Source organism: Schistocerca gregaria, chromosome X (assembly GCF_023897955.1).
Source record: "Schistocerca gregaria isolate iqSchGreg1 chromosome X, iqSchGreg1.2, whole genome shotgun sequence".
In the NCBI taxonomy this organism is placed as follows: domain Eukaryota; kingdom Metazoa; phylum Arthropoda; class Insecta; order Orthoptera; family Acrididae; genus Schistocerca; species Schistocerca gregaria.
This window is the reverse complement of record NC_064931.1, coordinates 25,707,705-25,720,218: the sequence shown is the minus strand read 5'-3', so window position 1 is coordinate 25,720,218 and position 12,514 is coordinate 25,707,705. Positions and strand designations below refer to the sequence as shown.

The 12,514-nt window shown below is 40.4% G+C and overlaps 1 protein-coding gene across 2 annotated transcripts in view; it reads right to left on the bottom strand.

The window, feature by feature from the left end:
• Positions 1-10,020, bottom strand: part of LOC126299150 (ecdysone 20-monooxygenase) — a 303,859-nt gene extending 293,839 nt beyond the window's left edge. For both annotated transcript variants that reach the window (XM_049990918.1, XM_049990919.1), the window contains exon 1: positions 9,886-10,020. In XM_049990918.1, the coding sequence (XP_049846875.1) occupies positions 9,886-9,902 (17 nt within the window). In that variant the 5' untranslated portion in view covers positions 9,903-10,020. The remainder of the gene's footprint in view (positions 1-9,885) is intronic.
• Positions 10,021-12,514: the final 2,494 nt, after the last annotated feature.

The following is a 12,514-nucleotide window of genomic DNA, read 5'->3' as shown; positions in this document are numbered from 1 at the left end:
AAGGACTTGGTAATGTTTTGGTAAAATAAGTTGTTGTGGTGCATCACTTTAGCGTTAAGATGTGACATAGACATTAAGATGTGAATAGACATTTCACACATTTCCCTTATCTGCATTGCTGTCTTTACTGTTATATTTTTTCGGCTCGTGCTTTGTTATTTTTAGGTGTAAGTTATTACACTTGCTGCTGTATTTGTCAGGCAATGTCCTGCTGAATTTTACTTTGTTTTACTATGCTAAGCCAGTTTTACCATTGATTTATTTTTCTTGTTTACTGCAGATTGCCTTATATTAGTTGTAATGTTTCATTTTTTTTGCTACCTTAAATATGCTAGTGCTTGATCGGCCAATTTTTATTTGTTTCGTTGTTTTCTGTGTTAATTTTTTTCTGCTGCTGCATTGCCTCGTTCTCTAGTTTATGTATCTGATCTCAGTAGATTTAAGTTAGTTTAAGAGGGGGTATGCTATATAAGAAAATGAGTTGTGATAAGTTGGGAAGAAATCCATTCAGGAGCTGTTAGAAAACGGTCTGGCTAAAGGGTATTGTATAATGAGGAACTATTATTTTGAAAGAGGAAATAAACAGACATAGAAAAATATGGAAGCGTAAGTACTGGTTGAAAGTACAAATACAGATAGTATGCTTAGGTACGGTTTTTTGGGAACAAATGTTGAGTAAGAGAGGTAAATGAAGTTTTGGATGGAAATGAAGTACTTTTGGCTGAAAGTTAAAGAGGTGTGAGCATGAAGTATATTATTGAAAAGAGAAAAATGAAACAGAGGTATAAAACGCTCACCACAGGTACTGCAGTACTAAAAGTTACACTGAAAACAGACACTGTCCTCTCCTTTTGTGTTATTCCACTATGTTTATGTGCTCTCTTGTGTGTCTGTGATCTTTCTGTCTCTGTGTGTTTACCTGATCCGATAAATTTCGTAGAATTTTTATCTATTAATACTAAGCTGCATTTACTATGACGAGGAATACTGTTATCCCCAAATCTAATCTGTTTTTATACGACATTCTTTACTTTGAGAATATGTTCAGACATTATTTATTTTGTTATGTTTTCTTTTAATGCTTATATATCAAGCTAATGTTTTTAAGGATATTCTTATTTCTAATTTATTTACTTATGTCATAATTCCTGTAATGCCCGTGTATATGCTTATTCCTACTCTTTTTATAAAGCCTGTGTTACTACAAATGTAATTTGTATTATCGTGTTATATACTGTAATGATGTTTTCTTTACATTTGTAAATGTATTCTTATGCTGTAAATTTGTAATTGTTTAGACATCAGTTCTTCAAGTTAAGTAAATAGTAAGGATTCATTTTACTGCACTCATTTATCTGTTGGTCATACTATATGTATAAATTCTCAGAGGTTATATGACTGTGTTAGTGCTTGTACATGTGTTGATAATTTAGCAAGGGAGTGGTTAACAACATTGATGGTTCTAAGGATACAACGAAAAATTAGTGAGAGCACAAGTGGTGGTTCATGGAATGCTGCATCATCCTCAAGACTCTTCAGTTGTGATTGTGCACCCCCACAACGTATCTGGCCATCTCTACAAGGACTGGAGTGGGTCTGCAACTTTTGTGGCCCACTACTGCCATAATCTCTACAAGGATTACAATGGGTCTGCACGTTTGGTGATCCATTACTACCATCATCTCTACAAGGAATGCTGCGGGTCTGCTCTGTGGTGGCCCATTACCAATCTTCATGTCAAGAGTCAGCACTGTGTTTCCGTTGGGAGGACAATACTACTCCTTCAAGACTGCATGGTGGTCCACTGCTTACGTCTGCATTTTTTACTGCTCAGCCTTTGTGCATAAAACTGTCATAGACTACTCTTCTGATAAATGATTACGACTGTCTTTAGGGACTGTGAGAAGAATTTTTGCTTTCTTGACCAACAGTATATTACTAATTGTGTGCATCTTATCTGTTTGGTTGATATAAAAATTTTAACAAATTAGTATTGGCCACTGCTCGGAACACATAGCAGAGGGGGCTATGTAAGTAGCCTGTTTTTATGGGCTGGATTAATATCACTGACAGCGCTCTGCGCCCTCGCTAAAAGACTCTGTGGCTGGATGGCCTCGCGGTTAGAAGTTAATAGTTAGGAGTGATGGAGATTAGCAGTATTAGCGCAAGCGGACGGTCTGGACGTGTGTTCGTCATGGAAGTTTAATACTGATTCGAAATGGATTTTAAAATGATGATTGATGTATTTGCTAATGCTTCGATAATGGAATTATTGACGATTATATAATTTTTGGAACTGGATGTCACATGATTAAGGTAAAATCTGCTAAGTACATTGTTTGCTCTGCAACAAAATCTTTCCTTTGCTAACCACATGCCTATTAGTAGTTAGAGCTTACAGTAGTTAGAATATTTTTATTTAGCTGGCTATAGTTGCTGCTTGCTGCATTTGCGGTAGTATCATGAAGTTTTTCTGTGATGTTAGTGACTTATGAAATGTATGGGTTATTGTTATAATTACAATTAATTCAGGGCCATTCTTTAGTGTTAATTATTTGCAGTCAGACTGCGTTGCGTTTGTATATTGTTGGTAATAAATGAAAAGGATAAGTTTCAGTTGTATCTGTCAGGAAAAGTTCTGTAGGTCAGTGTTTGAAATGTAATGATAAAGACAAGCAAAGAGACAGTACGTCCAGTTGCACTCAGCAGCATTCAGTAGTTTCTATATCACTCAGCAGTTTAACTGAAGGCTTAGAAGGTTCACTGTAAATATAGGTTTAACTTTCCTTAACCTATCTCCTAACACGAGTCAAAGCGTCAGTATTGCCTAGCGTGTTCCTACATTTCTCCGGAATCCCCAGATCTGCTTCTAACAGTTTTTCCCTTCTTCTGTAAAAGATTCATGTTAGTATTTTGCACCCATGTATTATTAAACTGATGTTCACCAATTTTCACTCCTGTCAACAACTGCTTTCTTTGGAACTGGCATTGCTACATTCTTCTTGACGTCTGAGAGTATTTCGCCTGTGTCATACATCTTGCACGCCAGATGGAAGATTTTTGTTATGGCTGGCTCTCCCAAGGGTATAGTTCTGACGGAATATCGTGTACTACCAGGTCTTGTTTCGACTTGTATCTTTCAGAACTTTGTCTAATTCTTTTCACAGTATCATGTCGGTCATCATATCTTCATTTACATTCACTTCCCTTTCTATAATATTGGTTTCAAGTTCATGTCCCTTGTATAGACCCTCTATATACTCAGCTTTCCCTTCTTTGCTGACGACTGGTTTACTCCCTGAGCTCCTGATATTCATACTTTTGCTTCTCTTTTCTCCAACTGCCTCTTTAATTTTCCTGTAGGCGATATCTATCTTTCCCGTAGTAAAATATGCTTATAATCCGTACATTTGTCCTCTAGCCATTCTTGTTTAGCTTAATTTCATGAGTAATATTCTTTGTCCAGTTACACCGTGGTTTGGGGTCCACGTTAAACTGTTGATTCCCCTACAATCAGTTTGATTGAAAACAGACAGGCTCATGGAAAACTTTAATCTTAGGATGTGAGTCGCACTCCACTGAGTGTAACTGATTTCATCACCTCTCGTAACAATTTAAAGAGTAACATATTTCGACTACAGCATATATTCTGACCTGAAATTTGGTGTCAACAAGCAACTATATTTGAGAAAGTGTAATGTTGTCTGTAACATGATGATGATGATGTGATGATGATTTTGGTTTGTGGGGCGTTCAACGACAAGGTAGTCAACGCCCGTACAGAGTCCCGATCTTTCCCCTGTTCAGTCTCACCATTTTCCCGAATGATGATGAAATGATGAGGACAACACAAAAACCCAATGCCCGGTGTCTGTAAGAGAAGAAACAATTACCGTGATTTATGCTCAATAAAATTTACTTTATCTCAGAAGGGGATGAAAAATGTCTCCTCCGACATTTTTCAGGTCTCACCTGATGGTGTACTGTGTCTGATAGACAGAAAAGTTAAATGTACAAACAATTTGAAAAATCTGACTCGGGCTACTTCTTCTATTCCTTGGAATAACATCGATTGACAATATCTACATCTACATCTACATGGATACTCTGCAAATCACATTTAACTGCCTGGCAGAGTGTTCATCGAGCCACCTTCACAATTCTCTGTTATTCCAATCTCGTGTAGCGCACGGAAAGAACGATATGTCATTACACGCGAGCTCTGATTTCCCTATTTTATCATGGTGATCGTTTCTTCCTATGTAGCTCAGCGTGAACAAAATGTTTTCGCATTCGGAGGAGAAAGTAGGTGATTGGAATTTCGTGAGAAGATTCCTCTGCAACGAGAAACGCCTTTGTTTTAATGATGTACATCCCAAATCGCGTATCATTTCAGTGACACTCTCTCCCCTATTTCGCGATAATACTAAACGTGATACCCTTCTCTGAACTTTTTCGATGCACTCCGTCAATCCTATCTGGTAAGGATCCCACACCGCACAGCAGTATTCTAAAAGAGGACGGCCAAGCGTAGTGTAGGCAGTCTTTTTAGTACATCTATTACATTCTCTAAGTGTCATACCAGTAAAATGCAGTCTATTTTTATCCTTTCACACAACATTTACTATGTGACCCTTCCAATTTAAGTTGTTTGTAATTGTAGTTCCTAAGTATTTAGTTGAATTTTATATTTGACTGATTTATCGTGTAACCGAAGTTTAACGGATTCCTTTTAGCACTCATGTGTATGAACTCACACATTTCTTTATTTAGCGTCAATTGCCAATTTTATCACCATGTATATCATTTCTATATCGTTTTGCAATTTGTTTTGATCCTCTGATGACTTTACTAGTCGACAAACGACAGCGTGATCTGCAAACAACCTAAGATGGCTGCTCAGATTGTCTCCCAAATCGTTTATATGGATAAGAAACAGCTAAGGATCTATAACACTACCTTGGGAAACGCCAAAAATCACTTGTGTTTTACTCAATGACTTTCCGTCAGTTACTAAAAACTGTGAACTCTCTGACAGAAAATCACGAATCCAGTCACATTACTGAGACGATATTCCGTAAACACACAATTTCACTGCAAGGCGCTCGTGTGGTACAATGTCAAAAGCCTTCCGGCAATCCAGAAATACGGAATCCATTTTAAATCCCTTGTCGATAGCACTCAGCACTTCGTGTGAGTAAATAGCTAGTTGTGTTCCACAAGAACGATGTTTTCTAAATCCGTGTTGTCTGTTTGTCAATAGACCGTTTTCTTCGCGGTAATTCATAATGCTCGAACACAACATATGTTCCACAATACTGTAACGAAATGACAATTAAATGGACACCCTCACTGCAAACAGGCGTTGGTGTACTTCATTGGTGACATGTTGAAAATGTGTGCCCCGACCGGGACTCGAATCCGGGATCTCCTGCTCAGATGGATAGCTAGGGTGTCCATTTAATTATAATTTCATTTCTAGCAAAGCTGCACGGCCATCTACAGGAACTGTTCTTTCGGGAACAGACATTACCGTCGTATATATAGTTCCAGAATACTGCTACATATCGATGTTAATGATATGGGCCTGTAATTTAAGGGCCTGTGATTTAGTGGATTACTCCTACTAACTTTCTTGAATATTGGTGTGACTTATACAACTTTCCAGTCCTTGGATATTGATCTTTCGTCGAGCGAACCGTTGTATGTGATTCTTAAGTATGGAGCTAATGCATTTTATTAACAAAAAGGCCACGGAAGCTATCCGTCGTGACATGTTGTTACACCCTGTCCAATCACACTTCCAGCTGTATCATACGTTGCATTTGCCCTGCTCTTCGATGCCATCGTGCTGAGGTAAAATAAACTGCATGTAGGGGTGGACATGGCCCCAAGCACAGATGCACACAGCTGTTAATCCACTGTGCCTTCCAGAGTGACGAGATCATGCAGGAAATACCACGGAAACATTCCCCAGACACTAATGCTCCCTCCTTGTTTTGCTTTTACATGTCTTACGCCGTAATCGCCAACGGTCTTCTGTCCGATGGAGCATAAAGCGTGGTTTATCTGAAAAGGCCACCTGTCGCCACTCCGTGGACGTCCAGCCTCTCGTTACATCTGGGCTGTCAGTTGCACGTCTATACGGCCGGACACATCCCCGCATCCAACCTTGTGATCTGTGACCCTCGGTGCCGGGCGAGTCGCGAGAGCCGCACCGAGCGCTGCTCCGCCAGTAGCCCGAGTGCGCGGCCGCCGAACGAAATCTCTGTGGCCTGTAGGCAAGCAGCTTTTTACTTCGCATAGTAATTTCTGAGACAGTATTTCACCTCCGGTGCTACATTACAGTAACTGATGGCTTTAACATCAGAAGCAAGATGGGGATGGTGATGTTGATTTGCGGGGCGAGCAAAATCGTGGTCATTAGCGCCAGTCCGAGGTCCCAATCTTTTCAGTTCTAAGCCCGCCACTTCCCGAATGATGATGAGATGATGAGAACAGCAAAGACTTCCAGTCCCGGAGCGGAGAAAATCCCCGACCCGACCGGGACTCGAACCCGAAATCCCGTGAACCAGAAGTAGCAACATTAGCTACCAGACCACGAGTTGCGGACAAAATGGTTACTCAAATCTCCGTCGTTACTTGTAATTGTTAAATCAGCTTATTGTCACGTGCATGTAAAAAAGTCTGTACCTTACGATGCAGTCAAAACAGTTAATTTTATTAAATTATCGAATTTTCATTGTACTGTATCTACATCTACATCTACATGATTACTCTGCAATTCACATTTAAGTGCTTGGCAGAGGGTTCATCGAACCACAATCATACTATCTCTCTACCATTCCACTGCCGAACAGCGCGCGGGAAAAACGAACGCCTAAACCTTTCTGTTCGAGCTCTGATTTCTCTTATTTTATTTTGATGATCATTCCTACCTGTATAGGTTGGGCTCAACATAATATTTTCGCATTCGGAAGAGAAAGTTGGTGACTGAAATTTCCTAAATAGATCTCGCCGCGACGAAAAGCGTCTTTGCTGTAATGACGTTCATCCCAACTCGCGTATCATATCTGCCACACTCTCTCCCCTATTACGTGATAATACAAAACGAGCTGCCCTTTTTTGCACCCTTTCGATGTCCTCCGTCAATCCCACCTGGTAAGGATCCCACACCGCGCAGCAATATTCTAACAGAGAACGAACGAGTGTAGTGTAAGCTGTCTCTTTAGTGGACTTGTTGCATCTCTTAAGTGTCCTGCCAATGAAACGCAACCTTAGGATCGCCTTCCCCACAATATTATCTATGTGGTCTTTCCAACAGAAGTTGTTCGTAATTTAAACACGCAGATACTTAGTTCAATTGGCAGCCTTGAGAATTGTACTATTTATAGAGTAATCGAATTCCAACGGATTTCTTTTGGAACTCATGTGGATCACCTCACACTCTTCGTTATTTAGCGTCAACTGCCACCTGCCACACCATACAGCAATCTTTTCTAAATCGCTTTGCAACTGATACTGGATTTTCGGATGACCTTACTAGACGGTAAATTACAGCATCATCTGCGAACAACCTAAGAGAACTGCTCAGATTGTCACCCAGGTCATTTATATAGATCAGGAACAGCAGAGGTCCCAGGACGCTTCCCTGGGGAACACCTGATATCACTTCAGTTTTACTCGATGATTTCCCGTCTATTACTACGAACTGAGACCTTCCCGACAGGAAATCACGAATCCAGTCGCACAACTGAGACGATACCACATAGGCCCGCAGCTTGATTGGAAGTCGCTTGTGAGGAACGGTGTCAAAAGCTTTCCGGAAATCTTGAAATACGGAATCAACTTGAGAGCCCCTGTCGATAGCTGCCATTACTTCGTGCGAATAAAGAGTTAGGTGCGTTGCACAAGAACGATGTTTTCTGAAACCATGCTGATTACGTATCAATAGATCGTTCCCTTCGAAGTGCCTCATAATGTTTGAATACAGTATATGCTCCAAACCCCTACTGCAAACCGACGTCAATGATGTAGATTTGTAGTTTGATGGATTACTGTAAGAGGAAATGGTAAGTATTTACAAGTTTTTGTTGACATACAAGGAGGTTAGAAGGTTATACCACGGCAGAACAGTCCTCACATTGTATGAAGTTTATCTTTTCTCATCAGGTATACCAACGGCATAGTCTGGCTTCAGATTGGCTTCCTAGTCAAACAATTTGTTAAAAATCAACGCTTTAAAATTATCACGTCAGAGACCAAACACAAAACTGTCTAATGTGCAGGACCGTATCGAATCGTTCATTAAAACCTTACATTTCAAGAAATCTGTTTAAATTCCAATCAAATTGAGTGCTTCGTTACCAAAAATGTTTCAGAAGGCTCTGTGTGCTATGAAACTTTACATCTGAAGTCATCAGTCCCCTAGACTTAGAACTACTTAAACCTAACTGACCTGACAACACACACATCCATGCCCGAGGCAGGATTCGAACCTGCGACCGTAGCAGCAGTGCGGTTCCAGACTGAAGCGCCTAGAACCGCTCGACCACACCGGCCGGCTGCTTCGTTACCCCTCAAGATTTCCTAGTAGAAATTTATCTTTCTTCAGAACGAAAATATCAAGTTCATAATTAAGGATTTTTTCAAGGGATTTGGAAAAGCTGTCAAACACTGTTTCCGGGCTCTGTCTAGTAATAAGAATTGGATTCGGAATCTTTTGGAAGAGACAGTAATTTTCGAAACCTCATGAAATGTACATTAAAACAAACAGGTAATCGAAACTTCCAGCGAATTAAATTACATAAAATAAATCTATCTTCGTCACCGGTAAGTTTCTGGTTAAGCTTAAAGGCGGAGTTTCCAATGATGCTAAACAAATTGATCGCTTGCTCCTTCTTACACTCACGTAAGAAGTAAATAAAGATACAAACTTCTCAGTGAAAGTAATTTCAGATACCTTTAACTTCTGGTGTTTCTGATTTCAAAATTATGCGACATGCAAACCAGGTGGATCCTCCACAACGATTTCCAAAGAAGAATCGATCCAGTTAGTTCTACAATGAAAACTTGTAGGTTAACAGAAAAGTGTAAAATACTTTAATGTTACATACTACAGTTCTCCACTGTGCAAAAGCCTTCGTCCGATGTTTTAGTGTGGTACAAATCAAATGTAAAGCACTTTAAAAGCATTAGAGTTATTAAACCATTTCTTTGGAATTCAATTACTTCCAAATTACAGTAAGTCCTTTTTCTTTTATAAGACTGGGCTGCACACATATCAGAGTTGTGTGGAAGGCGATCTATCAGATTTGTGTGGAAGGAGATCGCATATCAAAAAAGTTTAGGAATTACTGCTCTTTGGTATGTGCATAAATGTCTGTGTGACAACAACTAAACTATCTGTTGGGCGCAAATGCACCTGTTAAAATTAAAATAATAAAGGAACCTAAACTGCAGACAAGAAAGAAATAATTATGAAGTTTATTGAAAACTTTCTTCCTTCAAGCAAATAAAGAAATATTCTTTACCTCGTAATGCTGTAACGATCTTCTGGATGAATTTATTCCTGAAACAAGCTATTAAGTCGTTAGAGATTTATGACAACGATAATAGCATGTTTTGTAAATGTATCTAAAGTTACACGGCGGTGCAGTGTTCCGTAAGCGGGTTATTCGCATTTTACGTAGCTATTTCATTACGTTTATCTATAATGACGAGCCCAGATACATTAAATATCCTCTCGCTAGAGACACTAGTGAGGCACAACGTCTTTTTTAAATACGATCTCTTATCCAGTTCTGAGTGTTTAAAATATTTAACTAAAATAAACAATTTAATAAGTTTCCAAATGCGTCGTTTTACACATATGGAAGTGCTTACCTTACTGTCCGCTGCATTCTCAGCACAGTGTTCCTGTACGTGGTACACCAATGGCACAAGCAACTGCGGCGTCGGACCACTGTCAGCTTCCATACCCTTAGTGACCTTTGGAATACTTCGGAAAAAAATGAATTAATTTGTCAGATAACTAGTAATCCCAGTTCCGAAACAACTGCATTTTCTCGAATTCACGTAACACTGTTACGGCTTAAAGTCGAGAGCCGGCACGCCAGTCGGGAACGATAGATAAGAGATGGCTGTGAGAAGACGTCAGCCAATCGCACGATGACCGACCCCTCTCCAGGACGACAACCCGACAGCAGCGGCCCCTATGTGAAGAGGAGATAAGCGCCGCGACCGACTGGCAACGCCCCACTTGAATAGAAGCTTCAAGACCAGCGACTTGGATAGAAGCGAAAACGCTCGTTACTTCTCTTGTACACTCTATGTAGCTCAGACTAGGAATTTTTTAACACTGAAGAAGCTTGATTATTTTGTATGGCGCCCTTTTGCTTGCGACACATCTGTGTAATTCCAATGTTCAGTAGTGTCTGTTTTCTTTTTGCAATAGAACTCATTAACACGAACTGTTTGATTTGATTGTCTAGCGAACCGAGTACGAAGGATTCCTAGACACCCTATATTTGACGACAAAGCTGGACATAATAAAAACTTCAGCAATTCGTTTATGCTGCGGAAACAAAATTTTAGAATGATACACAAAGTATTCGAGCGGGTCCCAACGTGATGCTTTACGGTAAACAATAACCGTGGTTTTTTCACATGACCACTCCTTTTTAAATAAGTTACGTCATTTTTCGTTGATTACAATGACGGGTGAACATTAGGACAAGATTGCTGCAACCATTTATCCACAAGTGTGTGGCGTAAGACAGTGCTGAGGGAGTAGTTGTTGTATGGAAGGCGACAGTAGTTCTCTAGCGCCATTTTCTCATTTGCCTCGAAATCGGTAACGAACGCAACACTCAAGAGATGGCTTGTAAATATCCCTAACTTTCTCACGTTAGTTACAATTTCGTTGCATATTTGTAGCTCTTTTGTCCATATCAGATGGGACCTCTGCAACAGACAGCGCCCGATTTTGGCACTGCAAGGGTCGCGAAATTGAATACAAAGTAAGAGTCAAATAATGTGTTTAGTGTACGCGTCCGTCCACGTGTTAGTCGTACATGCGAACAGACCATTGTCCATATCCTATATCACTTGGGGGATGGTAGCCACGCGGTGTTCGTCAGCTACTTCCTGTTCATGCCGAGAATTGAGGAAGCACGCTTGTTGCACTTACATTGGGGTACTGTGCTATTTGTGGCAGTGTCTGTGCCAGATCTACAAAGCCTTCTCCTGCTCCTTTGCTGAATGGCCACAGATGTCTTACATACTTCTCCAGAACAATGGATTTTGCTGAGGCCGGAAGGTTTCCACTAGTGTTCCTCCGACTATTAGGAGAAGCTTTGCAAGTATTCAAGTGTTGCGACAGGGTATTAGTATTGCCATCACGGAAAGCTAATAACCTACGACAGCCACTACACTCTGCAAAATCTGCAGACTCCTTTTAATATCTAAAACCTGTGTAAGATCGTGCCATACGATGCTACCTTCAGACGAGTGTCGGTTCCCTCCTCCAGCTTCCGCGAAACTTTTTTTTTCTTCCAAATACTTTCTAATCCTTGGACGATGGAAGGACGTTTTCTGTTCAGTATGTATTTTTGACAGCATAATAATAACAATAATAATAATAATGTACAGGGTGAAGCGAAATTCGAGCACTCAAGCTCCGCAGCGCGACTCCTCACGTGCCAGCGATAAAAAACTGTGTCACAAAATTTCGTCCGGCGAGTACAACTGGCAGGAAAAGGACGTTAAAGAGTAGCAATCTGGCAACACTGTAACCACATGTACGGTAACTGCCTCTGTCAGCACATACTAGTTGTTCAGTATAGTTGGTGCAACGGATAGAGTTTTGGGTTAGCCTGCAGGATGTCGAGGCTTCAATCCTGGGTGGTGGCGCAATTTCTTATTTGCTAATTTCATTCTGATATTTCATACTGTAATATACAACGTTTCCTATGTCACATGTATCCTAAATTTACAACATTTTGTAATGCTGAACACAACAAACACTTGGTTAGACAAATAAGAAACAGACAGTTGAAACAAATGACCTGTCATAGGACAGAATAACTATACAGGGTGTTACAAAAAGCCACGGCCAAACTTTCAGGAAACATTCCTCACACACAAATAAAGAAAAAATGTTATATAGATATGTGTCCGGAAACGCTTAATTTCCATGTTAGAGCTCATTTTAGTTTCGTCGGTATGTACTGTACTCCCTCGATTCACCGCCAGTTGGCCCAACTGAAGGAAGGTAATGTTGACTTCGGTGCTTCTGTTGACATGCGACTCATTGCTCTACAGTACTAGCATCAAGCACATCAGTACGTAGCATCTTGATTGGGCCCATGGACTTCCACCTACGCTCAATGGAGCACGTTATCATGATTTCATACGGGATACTCTACCTGTGCTGCTTGAACATGTGCCTTTACAAGTAGGACACGCCGGCCGCGGTGGTCTCGCGGTTCTAGGCGCGTAGTCCGGAACCGTG